The following is a 27,283-nucleotide window of genomic DNA, read 5'->3' on the forward strand; positions in this document are numbered from 1 at the left end:
GCTTTCTCTTGTGGGCATTTAGTGCTATAAATTTCCCTCTACACATTGCTTTAAATGTGTCCCAGAGATTCTGGTTTGTTGTATCTTTGTTCTCATTGGTTTCAAAGAACCTCTTTATTTCTGCCTTTATTTTTTTACGTACCCAGTAGTCATTCAGGAGCAGGTTGTTCAGTTTCCATGTAGTTGAGCGGTTTTGATTGAATTTCTTAGTCCTGAGTTCTAGTTTGATTGCACTGTGGTCTGATAGACAGTTTGTTATAATTTCTGTTGTTTTACGTTTGCTGAGGAGTGCTTTACTTCCAACTATGTGGTCAATTTTGGAATAAGTGTGATGTGGTGCTGAGAAGAATGTATATTCTGTCGATTTGGGGTGGAGAGTTCTGTAGATGTCTATTAGGTCTGCTTGGTGCAGAGTTGAGTTCAATTCCTGGATATCCTTGTTAACTTTCTGTCTCATTGATCTGTCTAATGTTGACAGTGGGGTGTTGAAGTCTCCCATTATTATTGTATGGGAATCTAAGTCTCTTTGTAAGTCTCTAAGGACTTGCTTTATGAATCTGGGTGTTCATGTATTGGGTGCATATATATTTATGATAGTTAACTCTTCCTGTTGAATTGATCCCTTTACCATTATATAATGACCTTCTTTGTCTCTTTTGATCTTTGACGGTTTCAAGTCTGTTTTATCAGAGACTTGGATTGCAACCCCTGCCTTTTTTTGTTTTCCATTTGCTTGGTAGATTTTCCTCCTTCCCTTTATTTTGAGCCTATGTGTGTCTCTACATGTGAGATTGGTCTCCTGAATAAAGCAAACTGATGGGTCTTGACTCTTTCTCCAATTTGCCAGTCTGTGTCTTTTAATTGGACCATTTAGTCCATTTACATTTAAGGTTAATATTGTTATGTGTGAACCTGATCCTGTCATTTTGATATTAGCTGGTTATCTTGCTCGTGAGTTGATGCAGTTTCTTCCTAGCATTGATGGACTTTATATTTTGGCATGTTTTTGCAATGGCTGGTACCAGTTGTTCCTTTCCATGTTTAGTGCTTCCTTCAGGGTCTCTTGTAAGGCAGGCCTGGTGGTCACAAAATCTCTAAGCATTTTTTTGTTGTAAAGGATTTTATTTCTCCTTCACTTATGTAACTTAGTTTGGCTGCATATGAAATTCTGGGTTGAAAATTCTTTTCTTTAAGAATGTTGAATATTGGCCCCTATCCTCTTCTGGCTTAGTGAGTTTCTACGGAGAGATCTGCTGTTAGTCTGATGGGCTTCCCTTTGTGGGTAAGCTGACCTTTCTCTCTGGCTGCCCTTAAGATTTTTTCCTTCATTTCAACTTTGGTGAATCTGACAATTATGTGTCTTGGAGTTGCTCTTCTCGAGGAGTATCTTTGTGGCATTCTCTGTATTTCCTGAATTTGAATGTTGGCCTGCCTTACTAGATTGGGGACGTTCTCCTGGATGATATCCTGAAGAGTGTTTTCCAGCTTGGTTCCATTTTCCCCCTCACTTTCAGGTACACCAATCAAATGTAGATTTGGTGTTTTCACATAATCCCATATTTCTTGGAGGCTTTGTTCATTTCTTTTTCCTTTTTTTTCTCTAGACTTCTCTTCTCACTTCATTTCATTCATTTGATCTTCAATTATTGATACTCTTTCTTCCAGTTGATCGAGTCGGTTACTGAAGCTTGTGCATTTGTCACGCATTTCTCGTGTCATGGTTTTTATCTCTATCAGTTCGTTTATGGCCTTCTCTGCATTGATTATTCTAGTTATCCATTCTTCCATTCTTTTTTCAAGATTTTAAGTTTCTTTGGACTGGGTACGTAGTTCCTCCTTTAGCTCTGAGAAATTTGATCGACTGAAGACGCCTTCTCTCAACTCGTCAGTCATTCTTCGTCCAGCTTTGATCCGTTGCTGGTGATGAGCTGCGTTCCTTTGCAGGGGGAGATGCACTCTGATTTTTTGAATTTCCAGGTTTTCTGCCCTGCTTTTTCCCCATCTTTGTGGTTTTATCTGCCTTTGGTCTTTGATGATGGTGACATACTGATGGGGTTTTGGTGTGGGTGTCCTTTCTGTTTGTTAGTTTTCCTTCTAACAGTCAGGACCCTCAGCTGCAGGTCTGTTGGAGATTGCTTGAGGTCCACTCCAGACCCTGTTTGCCTGGGTATCAGCAGCAGATGCTGCTGAAGATAGAATATTGCTGAACAGTGAGTGTTGCTGTCTGATTCTTGCTCTGGAAGCTTCATCTCAGGGGTATACCCTGCCGTGTGAGGTGTAAGGTGTCGGTCTGCACCTACTGGGGGATGTTTCCCAGTTAGGCTACTCAGGGGTCAGGGACCCACTTGAGCATGCAGTCTGTCCATTCTCAGATCTCAGCCTCCATGCTGGAAGATCCACTGCTCTCTTCAAAGCTGTCAGACAGGGTCATTTACATCTGTAGAAGTTTCTGCTGCTTTTTGTTTAGCTATGCCCTGTCCCCAGAGGTGGAGTCTACAGAGACAGGCAGGCCTTCTTGAGGTATGGTGGGCTCCACCCAGTTCGAGCTTCCAGGAGACTTTGTTTACCTACTTAAGCCTCGGCAATGGCGGGCACCCCTCCCCAGCCTCACTGCTGTCTTGCAGTTAGATCTCATAGACTGCTGTGCTTGCAATGAGCGAGGCTCCTTTGGCGTGGGACCCTCCCAGCCAGGTGTGGGATATAATCTCCTGGTGTGCCATTTGCTAAGACCCTTGGTAAAGTGAAGTATTAGGGTGGGAGTTACCCGATTTTCCAGGTGTTGTGTGTCTGTTTCCCTTGGCTAGGAAAAGGGATTCCCTTCCCCCTTGTGCTTCCCAGGTGAGGCGATGCCTCACCCTGCTTCAGCTCTCACTGGTCGGGCTGCAGCAGCTGACCAGCACCGATTTTTCGGCACTGCCCAGTGAGGTGAACCCGGTACCTCAGTTGAAAATGCAGAAATCACCTGTCTTCTATGTTGCTCATGCTGGGAGCTGGAGGCTGGAGCTGTTCCTATTTGGCCATCTTGCTCTGGGCTTTTTCTATTTCTTTCTTTTCTTTTCATTTTTTTTTTTTTCTTTTTTGAGATGGAGTCTCACTTTTGTCACCCAGGCTGGAGTGGAGTTCAGTGGCCCGATCTCAGCTCACTGCAGCCTCCACCTCCTGGGATCAAGCAATTCTCCTGCCTTAGCCTCCTGAGTAGTTGGGATTACAGGCACCTGCCACCACGTCCAGCTAATTTTAGTACTTTTAGTAGGGACAGGTTTTCACTATGTTGACCAGGCTGGTCTCGAACTCCTGACCTCAGATGATCCACCCCCCTCGGCCTCCCAAATTGCTGGGATTACAAGCAACAGCCACTGTGCCTGGCCTCTTATTATTTATTTCTAGTTTTATTACACTGTGGTCTGAGAAAGTATTAAATATAATATTGATGTTTAAAATTTTGTTGAGACTTGTTTTGTGACCTAATGTGTATCCATCCTAGAGAATGTTCTATGTGCTGGTAAGTATGATGTGTATCTGCAGCTGTTGGATAAAATATTCTGCAAATATCTGTTAGGTTCATTTGGTCTATTGCTCAGATTATTTTTCTTAGTTGATTTTCTCTCTGCATTATCTGTCTAATGCTAGGAAGGGGATGTTGGGATCGCCAACTGTTATTGTATTGGAGTGTCTGTCTCTTTAGATATACTGGTATTGCTTTATATATCTGGATGCTTCAGTGTTGGGTGCATGTGTATTTAGAATTATTATATTATCTTCCTGAATTCATTCCTTTATCGCTATAAAATTACTGTCTTCATCTCCTTTTATACTTTTTGATTTAAAGTTTATTTTGTCTGATACAGGTATAAGTACTTCTATTTGCTTTGGTTTCCATTTATTTGAAATATCTTTTTCATTCCTTCACTTTGTATGCATCTTTGAAAGTGAAGTGAACTTTTTCTATGCAGCCTATAGTTTGGTAATATTTTAAAATCAATTCAACCAGGCTATATCTCCTAAGCGGAGAATTTATTCTGTTGACATTTGAGAATATTATTGGTAGACAAGGACTTACTTCTGTCACTTTGTTAATTGTTTTCTAATTTTTTTGCATATCCTTTTTCTTTTTTCTTTTTTTCTCTTACTGTTTGTCATTATGGTTTCCTGACTTTCTGTAATAGCAATATTTGACTCCTTTGTTTTTCTTATTTTTGCATTTGCTATACCCTGAGTTTAATACCTTCTGTTTCCATGGTGATGTATATTGTCCTTTTGCTTTCAGATGAAGGACTGCCTTAAGTGTTTCTTGCAGAGCTAGTCTATTGGTGATGAATTCCCTCAGTATTTATCTGGGAAAGACTGTTTCTCGTTCACTTTGGAAGGATAACTAATGGGCATAATATTCTTGGCTGACAGATTTTGTTTTCAATGCTTTGAATATATTATCCCATTCTCTTCTGGCCTTTAAGGTTTCTGCTGATAAATCCATTCTTAGTCTATTGGGAATATCTTTATATGAGATTTGATACTAATATGACTTGGCTGTATTCTCACCCAAATCTCATCTTGATTTGTAGTTCCCACAATCCCAGTGTGTTGTGGAAGGGACCCAGTGGGAAATAATTGAATCATGGGGGTAGTTACCCTTATATTGTTCTCGTGATAGTGAGTGAATTCTCATGAGATCTGATGGCATTATAAGGGGCTTTTTCCCCTTTGCTCACCACTTCTACTTCCAACTGTCATGTAAAGTACATATGTGCTTCCCCTTCCTCCATGATTATAAGTTTCCTGAGGCCTCCTCAGCCCTGTAGAACTGTGAGTCAATTAAACCTCTTTCCTTTATAAATTACTCAGTCTCGGGTATTTCTTCGTAGCAGCACTCAAACAGAAATTGATACCACAGAGATTGGGATGCTGTTGTAAATCCCCTCAGTCTCTGTGGTATCTGCTGTTGTCCCCACCTGAAAATGTGGCAGCAACTTTGGAACTGGGTAACAGCAGAGGTTGGAACAGTTTGGAGGGCTGAGAAGACAGGAAGATGTGGGAAAGTTTGGAATTTCCTAGAGATTTGTTGAATGGCTTTGACCAAAATGCTGATAATGATATGGACATGAAGTTCAGGCTAAAGTGGTCTCATATGGAAATGAGGAACTTCTTGGGAGCTGGAGCAAAGGTGACTCTTGCCATTCTTTAGCAAAGAGACTGGCAGCATTTTGCCCCAGTACTAGAGATCTGTGGAACTTTGAATTTGAGAGAGATAATTTAGGGCATCTGGTGAAAGATATTTCTCAGTATCAAAGCATTCAAGAGGCGACAGAGCATAAAGTTTAGAAAATTTGCAGCCTGACAATGCAGTGGAAAAAGTTAAAAACATTTTCTGGGGAGAAATTCAAGCTGGCTACAGAAATTTGCATAAGTAGCAAGGAGCCAGATGCTAATTGCCAAGACAGTGGGGAAAATGTCTCCAGAGCATGTTGAGACCCATCATGGCACCCACTCCCATCACAGGCCTGGAGTCCTAGAAGAGAAAAATGGTTTTGTGGGCCAGGCCCAGGCCCCCCCCGCCCCGCCCCACCTAACCCTGCTTTATGTAGCCTCAGAACATAGTGCTCTGTGTCCCTGCTGCTTTAGCTCTAGCTGTGACTAAAAGGGGCCAAGGTACAACTCAGGCCATTGCTTCAGAGGGTGTAAGCCCCAAGACTTGGAAGCTTACACTTGGGGTTGCGCCTATGGGTACACAGAAGTCAAGAATTGAAGTTTGGGAACCTCTGCCTACATTTCAGAGCATGTATAGAAATGCTTGGATGTCCAAGAAGAAGTTAGCTGCAGGGACAGAGCCCTCATTGAGAACCTATGAGCTAGCACAGTGTGGAAGGGAAATGTGGGGTTGCAGTCCCCATATAGAGTCTCCACTGGGGCACTATCTAGGGGAACTGTCAGAAGTGGGCCAACATCCTCCAGACCCCAGAATAATAGATCCACTGACAGCTTGTACTGTGTGCCTGGAAAAGCTGCAGACACTGAACACCAGCCCATGAAAGCAGCTGGGAGGGGGGCTATACCCTGAAAGCCACAGGGGCAGAGCTGCCCAAGACCATGGGAGCCCACCTCTAGCATCAGTGTGACTTGGATATGAGACATGGAGTCAAAAGAGGTCATTTTGGAACTTGAATGGCTGATGTATTGGATTTCGGATTTGCATGGGGCCTATAGCGCCTTTGTTTTGGCCAGTTTCTTCCATTTGGAACAGGCATATTTACCCAATGCCTCTACCCAGTGTGTGATGATCCCCTTCCTATGTCCAAGAGATCTCATTGTTCAATTACCACCTATGAGTGAGAACATGCGGTGTTTGGTTTTCTGTTCTTGCGATAGTTTGCTGAGAATGATGGTTTCCAGCTGCATCCATGTCCCTACAAAGGACATGAACTCGTCCTTTTTTATGGATGCATAGTATTCCATGGTGTATATGTGCCACATTTTCTTAATCCAGTCTGTCAATGATGGACATTTGGGTGATTCCAAGTCTTTGCTATTGTGAATAGTGCCTCAATAAACATATGTGTGCATGTGTCTTTATAGCAGCATGACTTATAATCCTTTGGGTATATCCCCAGTAATGGGATGGCTGGGTCATATGATATTTCTAGTTCTAGATCTTTGAGGAATCGCCACACTGTTTTCCACAATGGTTGAACTAGTTTACAGTCCCACCAGCAGTGTAAAAGTGTTCCTATTTCTCCACATCCTCTCCAGCACTTGTTGTTTCCTGACTTTTTTAATGATTGCCATTCTAACTGGTGTGAGATGGTATCTCATTGTGGTTTTGATTTGTATTTCTCTGATGGCGAGTGATGATGAGCATTTTTTCATGTGTCTGTTGGCTGTATGAATGTCTTCTTTTGAGAAGTGTCTGTTCATATCCTTTGCCCACTTTTTGATGGGGTTGTTTGTTTTAGTCTTGTAAATTTGATTGCGTTCTTTGTAGGTTCTGGATATTAGCCCTTTGTCAGATGAGTAGATGGCAAAAATTTTCTCCCATTCTGTAGGTTGCCTGTTCACTCTGATGGTAGTTTCTTTTGCTGTGCAGAAGCTCTTTAATTAGATCCTATTTGTCAATTTGGGCTTTTGTTGCTGTTGCTTTTGGTGTTTTAGATATGAAGTCCTTGCCCATGCCTATGTCCTGAATGGTATTACCTAGGCTTTCTTCTAGGGTTTTTATGATTTTAGGTCTAACATTTAAGTCTCTAATCCATCTTGAATTAATTTTCATATAAGGAGTAAGGAAAGGATCCAGTTTCAGCTTTCTACTTAAGGCTAGCCAGTTTTCCCAGTGCCATTTATTAAATAGGGAATCCTTTCCCCATTTCTTGTTTTTGTCAGGTTTGTCAAAGATCAGATGGCTGTAGATGTGTGATAATATTTCTGACGGCTCTGTTCTGTTCCATTGGTCTATATCTCTGTTTTGGTACCAGTACCATGCTGTTTTGGTTACTGTAGCCTTATAGTATAGTTTGAAGTCAGGTAGCGTGATGCCTCCAGCTTTGCTCTTTTGGCTTAGGATTGTCTTGGCAATGTGGGCTCTTTTTTGGTTCCATATGAACTTTAAAGTTGGTTTTTTCCAATTATGTGTAGAAAGTCATTAGTAGCTTGATGGGTATGGCATTGAATCTACAAATTACCATGGGCAGTATGGCCATTTTCACAATATTGATTCTTCCTATCCATGAGCATGGTATGTTCTTCCATTTGTTCGTGTCCTCTTTTATTTCACTGAGCAGTGCTTTGTAGTTCTCCTTGAAGAGGTCCTTCACATCCCTTGTAAGTTGGATTCCTAGGTATTTTATTCTCTTTGAAGCAATTGTGAATGGGAGTTCACTCATGATTTGACTCTCTGTTTGTGTGTTACTGTTGTATAAGAATGCTTGTGATTTTTGCACGTTGATTCTGTATCCAGAGACTTTGCTGAAGTTGCTTATCAGCTTAAGGAGATTCTGGGCTGAGACACGGGGTTTTTTAAATATACAATCATGTCATCTGCAAACAAGGACAATTTGACTTCTTGTTTTCCTAACTGAATACCCGTTATTTCTTTCTCTTGCCTGATTGCCCTTGCCAGAACTTCCAACACTATGTTGAATAGGAGGGGTGAGAGAGGGCATCCCTGTCTTGTGCCAGTTTTCAAAGGGAATGCTTCCAGTTTTTGTCCATTCAATATGATATTGGCTGTGGGTTTGTCATAAATAGCTCTTATTATTTTGAGGTACGTTCCATCAATACCGAATTTATTGAGAGTTTTTCGTATGAAGGGCTGTTGAATTTTGTCAAAGTTTCTGCATCTATTGAGATAATCATGTGGTTTTTGTCTTTGGTTCTGTTCATATACTGGATTACATTTATTGATTTGCATATGTTCAAATTTTGTTGATCTTTTCAAAAAATCAGCTCCTGGATTCATTGACTTTTTGGAGGGTGTTTTGTGTCTCTATCTCCTTCAGTTCTGCTCTGATCTTAGTTATTTCTTGCCTTTTGCTAGCTTTTGAATGTGTTTGCTCTTGCTTCTTTAGTTCTTTTAATTGTGATGTTAGAGTGTCAATTTTAGATGTTTTCTGGTTTCTCCTGTGGGCATTTAGTGCTATAAATTTCCCTTTATACACTGCTTTAAATGTGTCCCAGAGATTCTGATATGTTGTATCTTTGTTCTCATTGGTTTCAAAGAACATCTTTATTTCTGCCTTCATTTTGTTTTGTACGCAGTAGTCATTCAGGAGCAGGTTGTTCGGTTTCCATGTAGTTGAGCGGTTTTGACTGAGTTTCTTAGTTCTGAGTTCTAGTTTGATTGCACTGTGGTTTGAGAGACAATTTGTTATAATTTCTGTTGTTTTACATTTGCTGAGGAGTACTTTACTTCCAACTATGTGGTGAATTTTGAAATAAGTGTGATGTGGTGCTGAGAAGAATGTATATTCTGTTGATTTGGGGTGGAGAGTTCTGTAGATGTCTATTAGGTCCGCTTGGTGCAGAGTTGAATTCAATTCCTGGATATCCTTGTTAACTTTCTGTCTCATTGATCTGTCTAATGTTGACAGTGGGGTGTTAAATTCTCCCATTATTATTTTATGGAAGTCTAAGTCTCTCTGTAAGTCTCTAAGGACTTGCTTTATGAATCTGGGTGCTCCTGTATTGGGTGCATATATATTTAGGATAGTTAGCTCTTCCTGATGAATTGATCCCTTTGCCATTATGTAATGACCTTCTTTGTCTCTTTTGATCTTTGATGGTTTAACGTCTGTTTTATCAGAGACTAGGATTGCAACCCTTGATCTGTTTTTGTTTTCCATTTGTTTGGTAGATCTTCCTCCATTCCTTTATTTTGAGCCTATGATGCTTAGTTTCAAAGGATTGGCTGACTTTACTGTTAAAGATTAATGCAGTTGGTAGCTTGAATTTGAAGCCAGTGCACATATATCATTCCAACAATTCTAGAACCCTTAAGTATTATGCTAAATCTACTCTGGCTGAAATCTATCAATAAAACAACAAGCCTGGATGAAAGCATTGTTTATTGAATATTTTAAGCCTACTGTTGAGACTTACTGCTCAGAAAAAAAGATTCCTTTCAAAAGATTACTGCTCATTGACAATGCACCTGATCATCCAAGAGCTCTGATGGATGCATAAAGATATTAATGTTTTAATGTCTACAAACATCTATTTTGCAGCCCATGGATCAAGAAGTAATTTTTATTTATAAGTCTTTTTTAAGAAACTTATTTTATAAGGTCATAGCTAACTTGGATATTGATTCCTGTGATGAATATGAGCAAAGTAAATTGGAAACCTTCTGGAAGGGATTCACCATTCTAGATGTCATTAAGAAAATGTGTAATTCATGAAAGAAATACAAAATATCAATATTAACAGGAGTTTGGAAGAATTCGACCCTAACCCTTATTGAATGACTTTGATGGCTTCAGGACTTCAGTGGAGGAGGTCACTGCAGATGTGGTGAAAATAGCAAGTGTAATAGAATTAGACATGGAGCCTGAAAATGTGATTGAATTGCTGCAATCTCATAATAAAACTTGAATGGATACATACTGGTTTCTAATGGATAAGCAAAGAAAGTGGGTTCTTGATATGGAATCTTCTTTTGGTTAAGATGCTATAAACATTGTTGACAACAAAGATTTAGAATACTATGTAAAATTAGTAGATAAAGCCATTGAAAAATAAGAAACAATACTAATACTGTTTAGAGCTGAAAAAAATCATATGAAGACCACACAATGCATGCACCCAGAATCTGATCAACATCATCCAAACTAAGCAACACTATGTGCCTAATACAACCAAAATAATGGATTTATCTTTAGGAAAAAGTCATCTAAAAAACAAATTTCAAAAATGGGAAAAGCCACTCATATACCAGATGTTCATATATCAAAGTAAGGACACAAGAAACATGATAAAAGGAAAGATTGTGCCTCCAAATAAACACAGTAATTCTCCAGCATCAAATCATTATGGAAAATAAATTTATGAAATCCTGGAACAAGAATTCAAAATATCAATTTTAAAAAAGCTCAGTGAGATAGAACACAAATAATACAAATAAATCAGAAAAAGTAATTGATGATATGAATGAGAAATATATCACTGAAATAGGTATCATTAAAAAGAACTTAAGAGAATTGTTAGAACTGAATAATTCATTGAATAAAATACAAAATATATTTGAAAGCTTCAATCAATTAGATCAAGCAGAATTTAAAGATCCAGAACTTGAAAACATTGTTTGAAACAACCCAGTCAGATAAAAATAAAGATGACAGAGGGAAAAAGAATGAATAAAGAATATGCGACATATGGCACATGTTAAGGGAAACAAATATTTGATTATTTAGAATATTACAGATATATTTGAATATTTAGAATATGACAGAGCAGAAAATTAAGCCAAGGAGTATAGCCACATAATATAAATGTTAAACTAAACGTTCACTGAATATAATATAGCACTGGGTCGGTATCCTTTGTGCCAGATTTTATAGGACAGAAGTAATAACAACTAAAATGAGTTGTCTCTAAAAGAATACATTCAACATGGTACTTTAAAGGAAGAGGTCAGTTGTCACCATGATAATTCAGTAGGAAACTTACCCTGACTTTTAATAAATTATCCTTTGTTATTTAGTAGAAAGTAAAGAAGGCAGTCAATTTTAGTTCTGAATTCTAGGGGGATGAAGTTAACTCTCTATAAGTCATTTACTAACTAGCTTGAAACTTCTAAAGCATAGGAGAAAGCAACAAAGCAGCTAACAAATAAGCAGGGGCTAGGCTAGGGGCCCAGTGCAGTAGAGCATTGACCATGCTTGCAACAATGCTCAAATGCTCAAGAACAGAGTCGAAAAATCACATGCAGGTTATATACATACTTACATATATAAAATCAATGAGCTCATGATTACAACAGAAGCATATGTGGTTTAAAAGTATGTTTCTTCCAAAGGTTGTGTTATATTCTTTCTCTCTCCCCATAACCTAGGTGTTGGGCCTATATTGAGGGAGTGTAAAGCTCTGGTTAGATCAGAGTATGGTTAATTAGGAGAAATTTCCTAGAGCAGAATTGTGAGGCAGGGCACAAAGGGAGTGAGGGGTATAGATTGGTGAATCATCTTTTGATCCAAGTGCCCATAAAAGAAGGATGGAAAAGACTCAATAGGTATTAATCCATTTTGCTTTATACAGATAATAGCATTATCTGCCTAAAATGTTGAATCCAGGAGACTAGTTCTAAAGGATTTATGTTTAATATGTGTGGTAACTTTGATGAAAAGTTCTGAAACTGTTAGTATTTTAGATCTTGACATTTTACCCTTTTTTCCTATCGGAAACAGTTCAACAAGTATGCAAGTTGTGTACATAAGTATACGTGAAAGAAATATATATATATATATATATATATATATATATATGTAAAACATAAAATTTTTAAAAAATCTATTTGTCATTGTATGACTTATTTAAAAATAATGATTTTCTCATTATTTTACTTTTCACAAATCTGTTTCTTGAAGCTGAATTTATATAACAAGGTAATAGCAAAATGAGTAAACTGAAAAAAAGGTCTGCGAAGAGGAGTTTGTACAAGAACCACAAAAAGATAATGATGATTTGTATTTGTGTGACACAAACATCTACTGAGACTCCCAATAAGGACATATGTGGCAGAGGCCCTTGTTGGTTGAGATCTTTGAGAAACTAGAATATTACTTTGTAAGTAACATTCTTTGTGGGGAATTCCTTCTTTGTAAAGGAATAATATCAAATTAACATATATTAATATCTTTATTAAATCCCAGTTCAGTCATTTACTAGCTATATGATCTGGGAAAGTTATTTAACCTTTGTAAACTTCCTTTACCTCATCTAAAACTTGGAAATAGTAACAATAACTCCTCTATTGGGTTGCTGGGAGAATAAGATTATATATTTAAACCATAGCATAGGAGTATACATTTTCAAATAAGTGTTATCTACTATCTGTTATCATTATCATTACTGTCATATTTTTACCCAGAGTGAAAAAATACAGTCTCAACTCTTAAACTACTTTGTATCTAGAGAAAAATTACTAATATTATTTACTAGTATTATTGAAGTACTACACTGTGGTGAATTATTGAAGCCATTTCAAGCTCATTGTGAATTGCACATCTAGAGATGTGTAAAGAACCTGAGAATGCAACATTATCTATATTTCCCCATCAAGAAAATCCTTCATAGACAGTAGTAATCTAGAAGATAATTCCTGTTTGCATAGAAGGATGGTACTAAGGAATCTAAATATGAATTGATTATTTTAAAGCTTTTCTAATATCATAAGGCCCTGAAAGGCCTTCTGTAGGGTGTGTGTGTTAAAAAGAGTCTTATGAGATATGAACAACTGAAAAAAGGTCCAATCAACCAATTCCCTATCTCCAACACCCTAATGTAACACAATATTTACAAAACTAGCTTGATTTCATTATTTAAACATATTCTCTGCTTATCTGAATAATGTCAGATGGATAAACTTGTTCAAGCCTATTCTAGAGGAAAGTTGATGTGATTTTCTCATCCCTAAGTAATGTGCCCTTTTAGTGTCTAGCACAATATCATCATAGATTAAATCCCAAGTGCCTTAAAAATTTATCTTCACACATTTCTTTGGTGAAACATCCTGTGATTTCACTCACATTTATCACTTTCTTGGTCACTGGGTTGAGCAGACTGGTGGATATGGTGATAAAATAGATGCCACATTGATATAAATTCTTGATCTCTTTACAATGAGAGTCCATGTTTGCAGATGACATGATTGTATATTTAGAAAACCCCATCGTCTCAGTCCAAAATCTCTTTAAGCTGATGAGCAACTTCAGCAAAGTCTCACGATACAAAATCAATGTACAAAAGTCACTATCATTCTTATACACCAATAACAGACAAACAGAGACCCAAATCATGAGTGAACTCCCATTCACAATTGCTTCAAAGAGAATAAAATACCTAGGAATCCAACTTACAAGGGATGTGAAGGACCTCTTCAAGGAGAACTACAAAGCACTGCTCAGTGAAATAAAAGAGGACAGAAACAAATGGAAGAACATTCTATGCTCATGGATAGGAAGAATCAATATTGTGAAAATGGCCATAGTGCCCAAAGTAATTTATAGATCCAATGCCATCCCCATCAAGCTACTAATAACTTTCTTCACAGAATTGGAAAAAACTACTTTAAAGTTCATATGGAACCAAAAAGAGCCCACATTGCCAAGACAATCCTAAGCCAAAAGAACAAAGCTGGAGGCATCACACTACCTGACTTCAAACTATACTACAAGGCTACAGTAACCAAAACAGCATGGTACTGGTACCAAAACAGAGATATAGACCAATGGAACAGAACAGAGTCCTCAGAAATAATACCATACATCTGCAACCATCTAATCTTTGACAAACCTGAGAAAACCAAGAAATGGGGAAAGGATTCCCTATTCAATAAAAAGTGCTGGGAAAATTGGCTAGCCATAAGTAGAAAGCTGAAACTAGATCCCTTCCTTACACCTTATACAAAAACTAATTCAAGATGGATTAGAGACTTAAATGTTAGACCTAAAACCATAAAAACCCTCAAAGAAAGGCTAGGTAATACCATTCAGGACATAGGTATGGGCAAGGACTTCATGTTTAAAACACCAAAAGCAATGGCAAGAAAAGCCAAAATTGACAAATGGGATCTAATTAAACTAAAGAGCTTCTGCACAGCAAAAGAAACTACCATCAGAGTGAACAGGCAACCTACAGAATGGGAGACAATTTTTGCAATCTACTCATCTGACAAAGGTCTAATATCCAGAACCTACAAAGAACTCAAACAAATTTACAAGAAAAAAAACCAATCCCATGAAAAAGTGGGAAAAGGATTTGAACAGACACTTCTCAAAAGAAGACATTTATGCAGTCAACAGACACATGAAAAAATGTGTATCATTACTAGCCATCAGGGAAATGCAAATCAAAACCAAAATGAGATACCATCTGACACCAGTTAGAATGGCAATCATTAAAAAGTCAGGAAACAACAGGTGCTGGAGAGGATGTGGAGAAATAGGAACACTTTTTTTGTTGGTGGGACTGTAAACTAGTTCAACCATTGTGGAAGACAGTGTGGTGATTTCTCAAGGATCTAGAACTAGAAGTACTACTTGACCCAGCTATCCCATTACAGGGTATATACCTAAAGGATTATAAATCATGCTCCTATGAAGATACATGCACACGTATGTTTATTGCAGTACTGTTCACAATAGCAAAGACTTGGAACCAAAACAAATGTCCATCATTGACAGACTGGATTAAGAAAATGTGGCATAGGGGCATGCCCAAGATGACCGAATAGGAACAGCTCCAGCCTCCAGCTCCCAGCATGAGTGACACAGAAGATGGGTGATTTTTACATTTTCAACTGAGGTACCGGGTTCATCTCACTGGGGCGTGTCAGACAGTTGGCGCTGGTCCGCAGGTGCAGCCTGACCAGCAAGAGCTGAAGCAGGGCAAGGAATCGCCTCACCTGGGAAGCACAAGGGGGAAGGGAATTCCTTTTCCTAGCCAAAGGAAATTGAGACACACAATACCTGGAAGATCGGGTAACTCCCACCCTAATGCTGCACTTTACCAAGGGTCTTAGCAAAGGGCACACCAGGAGATTATATCCCACACCTGGCCCAGAGGGCCCCATGCCCATGGAGCCTCCCTCAATGCTAGTACAGCAGTCTGAGATCTAACTGCAAGATGGCAGTGAGGCTGGGGGAGGGGAGCCTGCCATTGCTGAGGCTTAAGTAGGTAAACAAAGCCACCAGGAAGCTTGAATTGAGTGGAGCCCACTACAGCTCAAGGAGGCCGGCCTGCCTCTGTAGACTCCTCCTCTGGGGACAGGGCATAGCTAAACAAAAAGCAGCAGAAACCTCTGCAGAGGTAAATGCCCCTGTCTGACAGCTTTGAAGAGAGCAGTGGATCTCCCGGCACAGAGGTTGAGATCTGAGAATGGACAGACTGCCTGCTCAAGTGGGTCCCTGACCCCTGAGTAGCCTAACTGGGAGACATCCCCCACTAGGTGCAGACCGACACCTCCCACCTCATACGGCGGGATACACCCCTGAGACAAAACTTCCAGGGTAAGAATCAGACAGCAGTACTCGCTGTTCAGCAATATTCTATGTCTGCAGCCTCTGCTGCTGATACCCAGGCAAAGAGGGTCTGCAGTGGACCTCAAGCGAACTCCAACAGACATACAGCTGAGGGTCCTGACTGTTAGAAGGAAAACTAACAAACAGAAAGGACCCCCACACAAAAACCCCATCAGTACGTCACCATCATCAAAGACCAAACGCAGATAAAACCACAAAGATGGGGGAAAAAGCAGGGCAGAAAAGCTGGAAATTCAAAAAATCAGAGCGCATCTCCCCCTCCAAAGCAACGCAGCTCATCACCAGCAATGGAACAAAGCTGGTGGAGAATGACTTTGATGAGTTGAGAGAAGAAAGCTTCCGTTAATCAAACTTCTCAGAGCTAAAAGAGGATCTACATAACCAGTGTAAAGAAACTAAAAACTTTGAAAAAAGATAAAACCACAAAGTTGGGGAAAAAGCAGGGCAGAAAAGCTGGAAATTCAAAAAATAAGAGTGCATCTCCCCGCCGGCAAAGGAGCGCAGCTCATCGCCAGCAACGGATCAAAGCTTGACGGAGAATGACTTCGACAAGATGAGAGAAGAAGGCTTCAGTCCATCAAACTTCTCAGAGCTAAAGGAGGAATTACGTACCCAGCGCAAAGAAACTAAAAATCTTGAAAAAAAGGTGGAAGAATTGATGGCTAGAGTAATTAATGCAGAGAAGGTCATAAACGAAATGAAAGAGATGAAAACCATGACACGAGAAATACGTGACAAATACACAAGCTTCAGTAACCGACTCGATCAACTGGAAGAAAGATATCAGCGATTGAGGATCAAATGAATGAAATGAAGCGAGAAGACAAACCAAAAGAAAAAAGAAGAAAAAGAAATGAACAAAGCCTGCAAGAAGTATGGGATTATGTGAAAACACCAAATCTACGTCTGATTGGGGTGCCTGAAAGTGAGGGAGAAAATGGAACCAAGTTGGAAAACACTCTTCAGGATATCATCCAGGAGAACTTCCCCAACCTAGTAGGGCAGGCCAACATTCAAATCCAGGAAATACAGAGAACGCCACAAAGATACTCCTCGAGAAGAGCAACTCCAAGACACATAATTGCCAGATTCACCAAAGTTGAAATGAAGGAAAAAATCTTAAGGGCAGCCAGAGAGAAAGGTCGGGTTACCCACAAAGGGAAGCCCATCAGACTCACAGCAGATCTCTCGGCAGAAACTCTCCAAGCCAGAAGAGAGTGGGGGCCAATATTCAACATTCTTAAAGAAAAGAATTTTAAACCCAGAATTTCATATCCAGCCAAACTAAGTTTCATAAGTGAAGGAGAAATAAAATCCTTTACAGATAAGCAAATGCTTAGAGATTTTGTCACCACTAGGCCTGCCTTACAAGAGACCCTGAAGGAAGCACTCAACATGGAAAGGAACAACCGGTACCAGCCATTGCAAAAACATGCCAAAATGTAAAGACCATCGAGGCCAGGAAGAAACTGCATCAACTAACGAGCAAAATAACCAGTTAATATCATAATGGCAGGATCAAGTTCACACATAACAATATTAACCTTAAATGTAAATGGACTAAATGCTCCAATTAAAAGACATAGACTGGCAAACTAGATAAAGTGTCAAGACCCATCAGTCTGCTGTATTCAGGAGACCCATCTCACATGCAGAGACATACATAGGCTCAAAATAAAGGGATGGAGGAAGATTTACCAAGCAAATGGAGAACAGAAGAAAGCAGGGGTTGCAATACTAGTCTCTGATAAAATAGACTTTAAACCATCAAAGATCAAAAGAGACAAAGAAGGCCATTACATAATGGTAAAGGGATCAATTCAACAGGAAGAACTAACTATCCTAAATATATATGCACCCAATACAGGAGCACCCAGATTCATAAAGCAAGTCCTTAGAGACTTACAAAGAGACTTAGACTCCCATACAGTAATAATGGGAGACTTCAACACTCCATTGTCAACATTAGACAAATCAACGAGACAGAAAGTTAACAAGGATATCCAGGAATTGAACTCATCTCTGCAGCAAGCAGACCTAATAGACATCCATAGAACTCTCCACCCCAAATCAACAGAATATACATTCTTCTCAGCACCACATCACACTTATTCCAAAATTGACCACATAATTGGAAGTAAAGCACTCCTCAGCAAATGTACAAGAACAGAAATTATAACAAACTGTCTCTCAGACCACAGTGCAATCAAACTAGAACTCAGGACTAAGAAACTCAATCAAAACCGTTCAACTACATGGAAAATGAACAACCTGCTCCTGAATGACTACTGGGTACATCACGAAATGAAGGCAGAAATAAAGATGTTCTTTGAAACCAATGAGAACAAAGATACAACAAACCAGAATCTCTGGGACACATTTAAAGCAGTGTGTAGGGGGAAATTCATAGCACTAAATGCCCACAAGAGAAAGCAGGAAAGATCTAAAATTGACACTCTAACATCACAATTAAAAGAACTAGAGAAGTAAGAGCAAACACATTCGAAAGCTAGCAGAAGGCAAGAAATAACTAAGATCAGAGCACAACTGAAGGAGATAGAGACACAAAAAACCCTCCAAAAAATCAATGAATCCAGGAGTTGGTTTTTTGAAAAGATCAACAAAATTGACAGACCGCTAGCAAGACTAATAAAGAAGAAAAGAGAGAAGAATCAAATTGACGCAATAAAAAATGATAAAGGGGATATCACCACTGACCCCACAGAAATACAAACTATCATCAGAGAATACTATAAACACCTCTACGCAAATAAACTAGAAAATCTAGAAGAAATGGATAATTTCCTGGACACTTACACTCTTCCAAGACTAAACCAGGAAGAAGTTGAATCCCTGAATAGACCAGTAGTAGGCTCTGAAATTGAGGCAATAATTAATAGCCTACCAACCAAAAAAAGTCCAGGACCAGATGGATTCACAGCTGAATTCTACCAGAGGTATAAGGAGGAGTTGGTACCATTCCTTCTGAAACTATTCCAATCAATAGAAAAAGAGGGAATCCTCCCTAACTCATTTTATGAGGCCAACATCATCCTGATACCAAAGCCTGGCAGAGACACAACAAAAAAAGAGAATTTTAGACCAATATCCCTGATGAACATCGATGCAAAAATCCTCAATAAAATACTGGCAAACCAGATTCAGCAGCACATCAAAAAGCTTATCCACCATGATCAAGTGGGCTTCATCCCTGGGATGCAAGGCTGGTTCAACATTCGGAAATCAATAAACATAATCTAGCATATAAACAGAACCAAAGACAAGAACCACATGATTATCTCAATAGATGCAGAAAAGGCTTTTGACAAAATTCAACAGCCCTTCATGCTAAAAACGCTCAATAAATTCGGTATTGATGGAACATACCTCAAAATAATAAGAGCTATTTATGACAAACCCACAGCCCATATCATACTGAATGGGCCAAAACTGGAAAAATTCCCTTTGAAAACTGGCACAAGACAGGGATGCCCTCTCTCACCACTCCTATTCAACATAGTGTTGGAAGTTCTGGCTAGGGCAATCAGGCAAGAGAAAGAAATCAAGGGTATTCAGTTAGGAAAAGAAGAAGCCAAATTGTCCCTCTTTGCAGATGACATGATTGTATATTTAGAAAACCCCATCGTCTCAGCCCAAAATCTCCTTAAGCTGATAAGCAACTTCAGCAAAGTCTCAGGATACAAAATTAATGTGCAAAAATCACAAGCATTCTTATACACCAGTAACAGACAAACACAGAGCCAAATCATGAATGAACTTCCATTCACAATTGCTTCAAAGAGAATAAAATACCTAGGAATCCAACTTACAAGGGATGTAAAGGACCTCTTCAAGGAGAACTACAAACCACTGCTCAGTGAAATTAAGGAGGACACAAACAAGTGGAAGAACATACCATGCTCATGGATAGGAAGAATCAATATCGTGAAAATGGCCATGCTGCCCAAGGTTATTTATAGATTCAATGCCATCCCCATCAAGCTGCCAATGAGTCTCTTCACAGAATTGGAAAGAACTGCTTTAAAGTTCATATGGAACCAAAATAGACCCCGCATTGCCAAGACAATCCTAAGTCAAAAGAACAAAGCTGGAGGCATCACACTACCTGACTTCAAACTTTACTACAAGGCTACAGTAACCAAAACAGCATGGTACTGGTACCAAAACAGAGATATAGACCAATGGAACAGAACAGAGTCCTCAGAAATAATACCACACATCTACAGCCATCTGATCTTTGACAAACCTGAGAGAAACAAGAAATGGGGAAAGGATTCCGTATTTAATAAATGGTGCTGGGAAAATTGGCTAGCCATAAGTAGAAAGCTGAAACTGGATCCTTTCCTTACTCCTTGTACGAAAATTAATTCAAGATGGATTAGAGACTTAAATGTTAGACCTAATACCATAAAAACCCTAGAGGAAAACCTAGGTAGTACCATTCAGGACATAGGCATGGGCAAAGACTTCATGTCTAAAACACCAAAAGCAACGGCAGCAAAAGCTAAAATTGACAAATGGGATCTCATTAAACTAAAAAGCTTCTGCACAGCAAAAGAAACTACCATCAGAGTGAACAGGCAACCTACAGAATGGGAGAAAATTTTTGCAATCTACTCATCTGACAAAGGGCTAATATCCAGAACCTACAAAGAACTCAAACAAATTTACAAGAAAACAACAAACAACCCCATCAAAAAGTGGGCAAAGGATAAGAACAGAGATTTCTCAAAAGAAGACATTCATACAGCCAACAGACACATGAAAAAATGCTCATCATCACTGGCCATCAGAGAAATGCAAATCAAAACCACAATGAGATACCACCTCACACCAGTTAGAATGGCAATCATTAAAAAAGTCAGGAAACAACAGGTGCTGGAGAGGATGTGGAGAAATAGGAACACTTTTACACTGTTGGTGGGATTGTAAACTAGTTCAACCATTATGGAAAACAGTATGGCGATTCCTCAAGGATCTAGAGCTAGATGTACTATATGACCCAGCCATCCCATTACTGGGTATATACCCAAAGGATTATAAATTCTGCTGCTATAAAGACACATGCACACGTATGTTCATTGCGGCACTATTCACCATAGCAAAGACTTGGAATCAACCCAAATGTCCATCAGTGACAGACTGGATTAAGAAAATGTGGCACATATACACCAGGGAATACTATGCAGCCATAAAAAAGGATGAGTTTGTATCCTTTGTAGGGACATGGATGCAGCTGGAAACCATCATTCTTAGCAAACTATCACAAGAACTGAAAACCAAACACCGCATGTTCTCACTCGTAGGTGGGAACTGAACAATGAGATCACTTGGACTCGGGAATGGGGACATCACACACCGGGGCCTTTTATGGGGAGGGGGTAGGGGGGAGGGATTGCATTGAGAGTTATACCTGATGTAAATGACGAGTAGTGGGGTGCTGACGAGTTGATGGGTGCAGCACAGCAACATGGCACAAGTATACATATGTAACAAATCTGCACGTTATGCACATGTACCCTAGAACTTAAAGTATAATAATAATAAGAAAAAAAGAATGGATGAATGGATAACTAGAATAATCAATGCAGAGAAGACCTTAAAAGAACTGATAGAGATGAAAACCATAACACGAGAACTACGTGACAAATACACAAGCTTCAGTAACCGACTCAATCAACTGGAAGAAAGAGTATCAATGATTGAAGACCAAATGAATGAAATGAAGCGAGAAGAGAAGTCTAGAGAAAAAAGACTAAAAAGAAATTAACAAAGCCTGCAAGAAATATGGGATTATGTGAAAACACCAAATCTACGTCTGATTGGGGTGCCTGAAAGTGAGGGAGAAAATGGAACCAAGTTGGAAAACACTCTTCAGGATATCATCCAGGAGAACGTCCCTAATCTAGTAAGGCAGGCCAACATTCAAATTCAGGAAATACAGAGAACGCCACAAAGATACTCCTCGAGAAGAGCAACTCCAAGACACATAATTGTCAGATTCACCAAAGTTGAAATGAAGGAAAAAATCTTAAGGGCAGCCAGAGAGAAAGGTCAGCTTACCCACAAAGGGAAGCCCATCAGACTAACAGAAGATCTCTCGGCAGAAACTCTCCAAGCCAGAAGAGAATAGGGGCCAATATTCAACATTCTTAAATTTTCAACCCAGAATTTCATATGCAGCCACACTAAGTTACATAAGTGAAGGAGAAATGAAATCCTTTACAGACAAGCAAATGCTTAGAGATTTTGTGACCACCAGGCCTGCCTTACAAGAGACCCTGAAGGAAGCACTCAACATGGAAAGGAACAACCGGTACCAGCCATTGCAAAAACATGCCAAAATGTAAAGACGATCGATGCTAGGAAGAAACTGCATCAATTAATGAGCATAATAACCAGCTAATATCAAAATGACAGGATCAGGTTCACACATAACAATATTAACCTTAAATGTAAATGGACTAAATGGTCCAATTAAAAGACACAGACTGGCAAATTGGATAAAGAGTCAAGACCCATCAGTTTGCTGTATTCAGGAGACCCATCTCGCATGCAGAGATACACATTTATTTATCCCCTGTAGCTACAAAATTCCTAGATGTCATCTTCTTTCAACAGAAGGTTGTTTCATCTACACTGAACTACTGTTCTTTAGTGTAGCCACCTTCTTTTATTATCTTACCTCTAACTTCTTGATAACTTTCTGCAGCTTCTGTATCAGCATTTGTTGCTTCACCTTGTAATTTTATGTTATGAAGGTGGCTAATTCCCTAAGCCTCATTAATCAGCCTTTGCTATCTTCAGAGTTTTCTTCTGTAGCTTCCTCACCTTACTCAGCCTTCATAAAATTGAAGAGTTAGGCCTTTTCTCTGGTTCAGGGGTTGGCTTAAGTGAATATTGTGATTGGTTTGATATTGTATTCAGACCACTAAATTTTTTTCCGTGTTACCAGTCGGGCTGTTTCCCCTTCTTATTATTTGTGTGTTCAGTGAAATAGCACTTTACTTTTAATTTCCTTCAAGAACTCTTTCTTTGAATTTACAACCTGGTTAACTTTGGCACGAGTCCTAGCTTTTGGCCTGTTTCAACTTTTGACATGCCTTCTTCACTAAGCTTAATGATTTCTAGTTTTTGATTTAAAATGAAACATAGGCAAGCTTTCACTTGAACACTCTGAGACCATTTGTAGGGTTATTAATTTGTCTGATTTCAATATTGTTTTGTCTCAGAGAATAAGGAGGCCTACGGAGAGTAAGGGAGATGGATAATGGCCAATTGGTGAAGCAGTCAGAACACACATACTTATCAGTCAAGTTCGCCATCTGATGTGGGCATGGTTTTTGGTATCTCAAAACAATTAAAGTGGCAACATCAAAGATGACTGATCGCAGATCACTGTAACAGATAAAGTAACAATGAAAAATTTGAAATATTGTGATAATTACCAATATGTGGCACAAAGTGAGCACATGTTGGAAAAATGACTCTGATAAACTAGTTTGATGCAGGGTTGCCTCAAATCTTCAATTTGAAAAAATTGCAGTATCCGGGAGGTGCAATAATATAAAGTACACTAAAATGAGGTATGCCTGCATATATCTTACTCTGCTTATTGGGTCACCTTGTTGAAGAATATATTTGTCTCAACTCTGAAACATTGTTCTTTCATTTTTGTATTAATACAGTGAATATATTTCGTAAATGGTTCTAAAAGAGTTTTCTTTTTTTCCCAATGTTAATACTTTCTTAATGAACTTGAACAAAATGTATCAGGAAAATTTAAAAAAGTCCCTGGTTAGCATCTGCAGATTTGAGTTCTAATTAGTCTACTTTTCAGAGGATCCATTTCCTTGACTGTAGAATAGTGATAAGCAATCTGCTCACTTCATCGGGCTTCTGACACATTTCATAATTAATTAGCTAATGATAAAGCCAGTTTTCATTTTTTTACTGATTCTGCCATTCTCTCATCTTGTGCTTGCTATTATCTAGTTTTTAGGCCTTTCTGTGACTTATCTATCTCACATTAAAGCATCTAGGCCAAATTAAAAGTTCTACAAGATGCATCTACATTTCTTCACATGACTGTGTATATGATTCAATGCTACTCCTCCGTGAGTTGTATCAGGAAGATTCAATATGATATCACATCTGGTCACCTACAGACTATGACTCTACCTACTCTAGGATTGTTTTATATCAATCAAAATAAGTCCCATGAATTAAAAAGTTTTGGCAAAAGACTGAATTTAGCACTGGTATGACTCCTTGCCAAGTCATTGGTAAGACTCCTTGCCAGGTATTCTCAGATTCATTTGTGTATTCTCTGCAAGAATGCAGGGAAGGGATTTGGAGCTTCATGAACTAGCAAGAAAGAAAAGTCATTCACCATGATTGTAAAGTCTTTGAAAAAAGGAAATGTTTTAAATTTCCCCATTGTTCACCAGTGACAGGATGACAGAAGGTTTTAAATATATCAAATATTTTTATTTTGCCTGAAAATCTGGTATCGTCATATGACATTTTTCTTAGGTAATTTATAGCCAATTTTTTAAAGGAGTTTGTTGTTTATTTGTAGGAGCAAGCGAGTTATGATGTGTCACGCTATGAAAACATTTTCTACCTGTTCTGGGTTCTGGAGCAGCTTCTTCAAAAGGAAACCAAAGAAGGCAACACTTCAAGTATAGGTCATGATGACCAAGAAATCAAGAAGTTTCTTCAGAAGCATGATGAAACTATTTTCCACCTTTCTGATGCATTTCCTTTGTTTACTATTTATTTATGGAGAGTGGGCATTCTTTTGAACTCAGCACAGATAGAATCTCTTAAAAATAACTCCATTCCTTAGCAGTTTACCACGTTTGAAGCATAATAAAGTGGAATATATGAAAATCTCATACTGGAAAGATTTTCAATAGTATTTTAATTAGCATTTTAGAATTTATCTCTAAATATAATTATCAATTCAACTTAATGGTTAAATTGTATGAAATTTTATGAATCATATTTCTGTACTAAAATCAGCGAGTTTCAGTTGGTAATGTCATCGTTATTCCCATGTAACTATATCTTATTTCACTCAATATAGTTTAGCTCTATTATTCTGTAAAATGGACCATTAATTGTCTGTCTCTTAAAAGATACTGAAGTTGTGAAAGATTTCCATGCAATTGATGCTAAATGGTAATCAAAGAGATTTTTAAAGTTTAGTTGTATTATCAACACAAAGTGTTGGAATATAAGTGGTCATAAATGAAATTTTAAAAACTTTTTCTTACATAGTTGAACTTACATCATTGCTTTCATCTTAGATGAGAATCATATAGAAGTAGAATTTTTTTAACATTTGGAAATTGTTTTTTATTTCAATTTCATATGGCCAATACATTTGTTGAGCTCTTTTGAAAACACTATTAGTTGTTTAAAATCTTCTTTGTTTTTCAACAAATACTTGTTTCAATTCTGTTGATTAAATATTTTTAATATTTAATATATATAATATATAATATATATAATATATAATATGTAATAGTTATTATAATATACTATTGTCAAATAGTATACAATTAAGTCACTAGAGATACCTTATAAATTCTAATATCCATCAATCAAAAAATGCAATTTATAGTTATTTGGTTGGTTGAATTTTTCAGTTTTACAATTTCATTGACATCATTTCATTGACATCATTTCAGTGATTAAAATCATAACCACAAACTTAATGAGCACATGTTACGTATTTTCCTATAGTGCCACTTAGGGAACACAAAATATAAATTTCCTTTATTAATTATATGTGATAGTGTTTCATAATTAGCATTCATAAATGTCATTGGCATTAAAAATAATCTTGCTAATTCCATCCACAGTGTATATACAAGTATGTCATCTGGCACAATTATCTTTGGAATTATTTCTAGCATTTTTGAAAAGATAATGCCTTTTTGATAATCCTGAAACTAAATGTATGTCAGTCAGCTTTTGTTATGTAACAGATGATCATAAAATATCAGTGGCATACAACAATAATGTTTCTCAGATATATGCAGGTCACTCAAGGATCAGCTGATTTGGACTGGACTTTAATGAAAAACTCTGCTCAGGTTGCACATACCACAGGAATTGGCTTCTTGCTAAAAGTCAGGCTTTCTTCTCTTCCACATGTGCATATTCTGAGAACCAGACTGAGAGGGAAATAGCTTCTCAGTGGAAGCTCCTCTCATGGCAGTGGCAGTTGAGCAAGACAAAAGGCTAGGCTGAGAAATGTCACATTAGCACTTTCATCCACATTTGTTGGTCAAAGTACACCAAATGGTCAAGCCCAAAGAAAAGTGACAGGGGAGTAGACTTCACCTTGAGTGGGAGAACTTGCAGTTACATGGCAATGATCATCGATGTACGTAGGTAATTAGGGCCAATAATTTACTTCACCACAAGTACCAGTTGAATACAAGAAGGATAGTCCAAATCTTGAATTAGGAGGGATTTTTCTAATGTCTGATTCCTGTGAACGCCTGTGAAGGCTAATGGAAATCATTTCAGTTGATGGCATTACACAAAAGCCACTTTCCATGACACCTTCATCTTCTTTCATTATGATTAAAGAAGATTGGTAAATACACAAGTATCAGCAATGGCCCTTTCCCCATTGCAGCCAGGCAATGTAATGATCAGCCAAGAAACTTTTGGAGCTACAACGAATTTATTAATTTCAGTGGTCTCCAAGGCTTCAAGGTCTGAAAATTAGCCTAGGAAATATATTTATTATAAAAGAAGATGCAAGATATTGGGATCATTGTAAATGCACAAAATGGAGAAACATTTTATTTCCATTTGGTATCCATTTTATATAAACATTTAACTTCCACCAAGTATATGATACTTAAACTTCCATTATCCTGTGTTTCAGTCTATATCAGAGTGAATTAGTATTAAGTAAGTATTAGTAAATTAGTATTAAGGTCCAAATCTACTCATCAAAAAGAAGATAAAATGATAAAAATGAGACATTTGTATCTGTGTTTCAGTAAAGCAGTGAATTAATGAATGATTTCAACTAGTATTACAATGTTTAAGAATATTATAACAGTTTATATTTAGGTAATGTCTAACTTTAGAATTAAGGTTTTAGGGATAAGAGTAATGGAGTCAGTAGAAATTGGGCAGCACTGAAACTGGATATAAGACAGGATAGGAAGTAAAGAGAACCATAGAATGATCATAAAAAATGAAGGAAATAAAAAGTGATGATACTTGCTGAAACTCATATACTATTCATTATAATAAATATATATTTTATGAGTAAATATAAAATATTTTATGTTTATATAATAAAATATATAAATAAGTAATATTATACATATATATGTACGATATGCATAATACCAAATAGTCAGGGACTTACATAAGCATTTTACATATATTAACCTTTTTGATTCTCCCAGCAACTATATGAGAAAGGTACGATTATTTCCTGAATCTGTGTTTTAGAGATGAAGAACTCAGGCAAAGGAATA

General features: G+C 38.0%; 1 protein-coding gene across 1 annotated transcript in view; it reads left to right on the forward strand.

The window, feature by feature from the left end:
- The window catches only part of MEI4 (meiotic double-stranded break formation protein 4), a 216,603-nt gene extending 191,944 nt beyond the window's left edge, over positions 1–24,659 (forward strand). Inside the window, exon 4 of the mRNA XM_025384163.1 lies at positions 24,346–24,659. Within this exon, the coding sequence (XP_025239948.1) occupies positions 24,346–24,615 (270 nt within the window). The 3' untranslated portion in view covers positions 24,616–24,659. The remainder of the gene's footprint in view (positions 1–24,345) is intronic.
- Positions 24,660–27,283: the final 2,624 nt, after the last annotated feature.

This window comes from Theropithecus gelada, chromosome 4 (genome assembly GCF_003255815.1).
Source record: "Theropithecus gelada isolate Dixy chromosome 4, Tgel_1.0, whole genome shotgun sequence".
Lineage (NCBI taxonomy): Eukaryota > Metazoa > Chordata > Mammalia > Primates > Cercopithecidae > Theropithecus > Theropithecus gelada.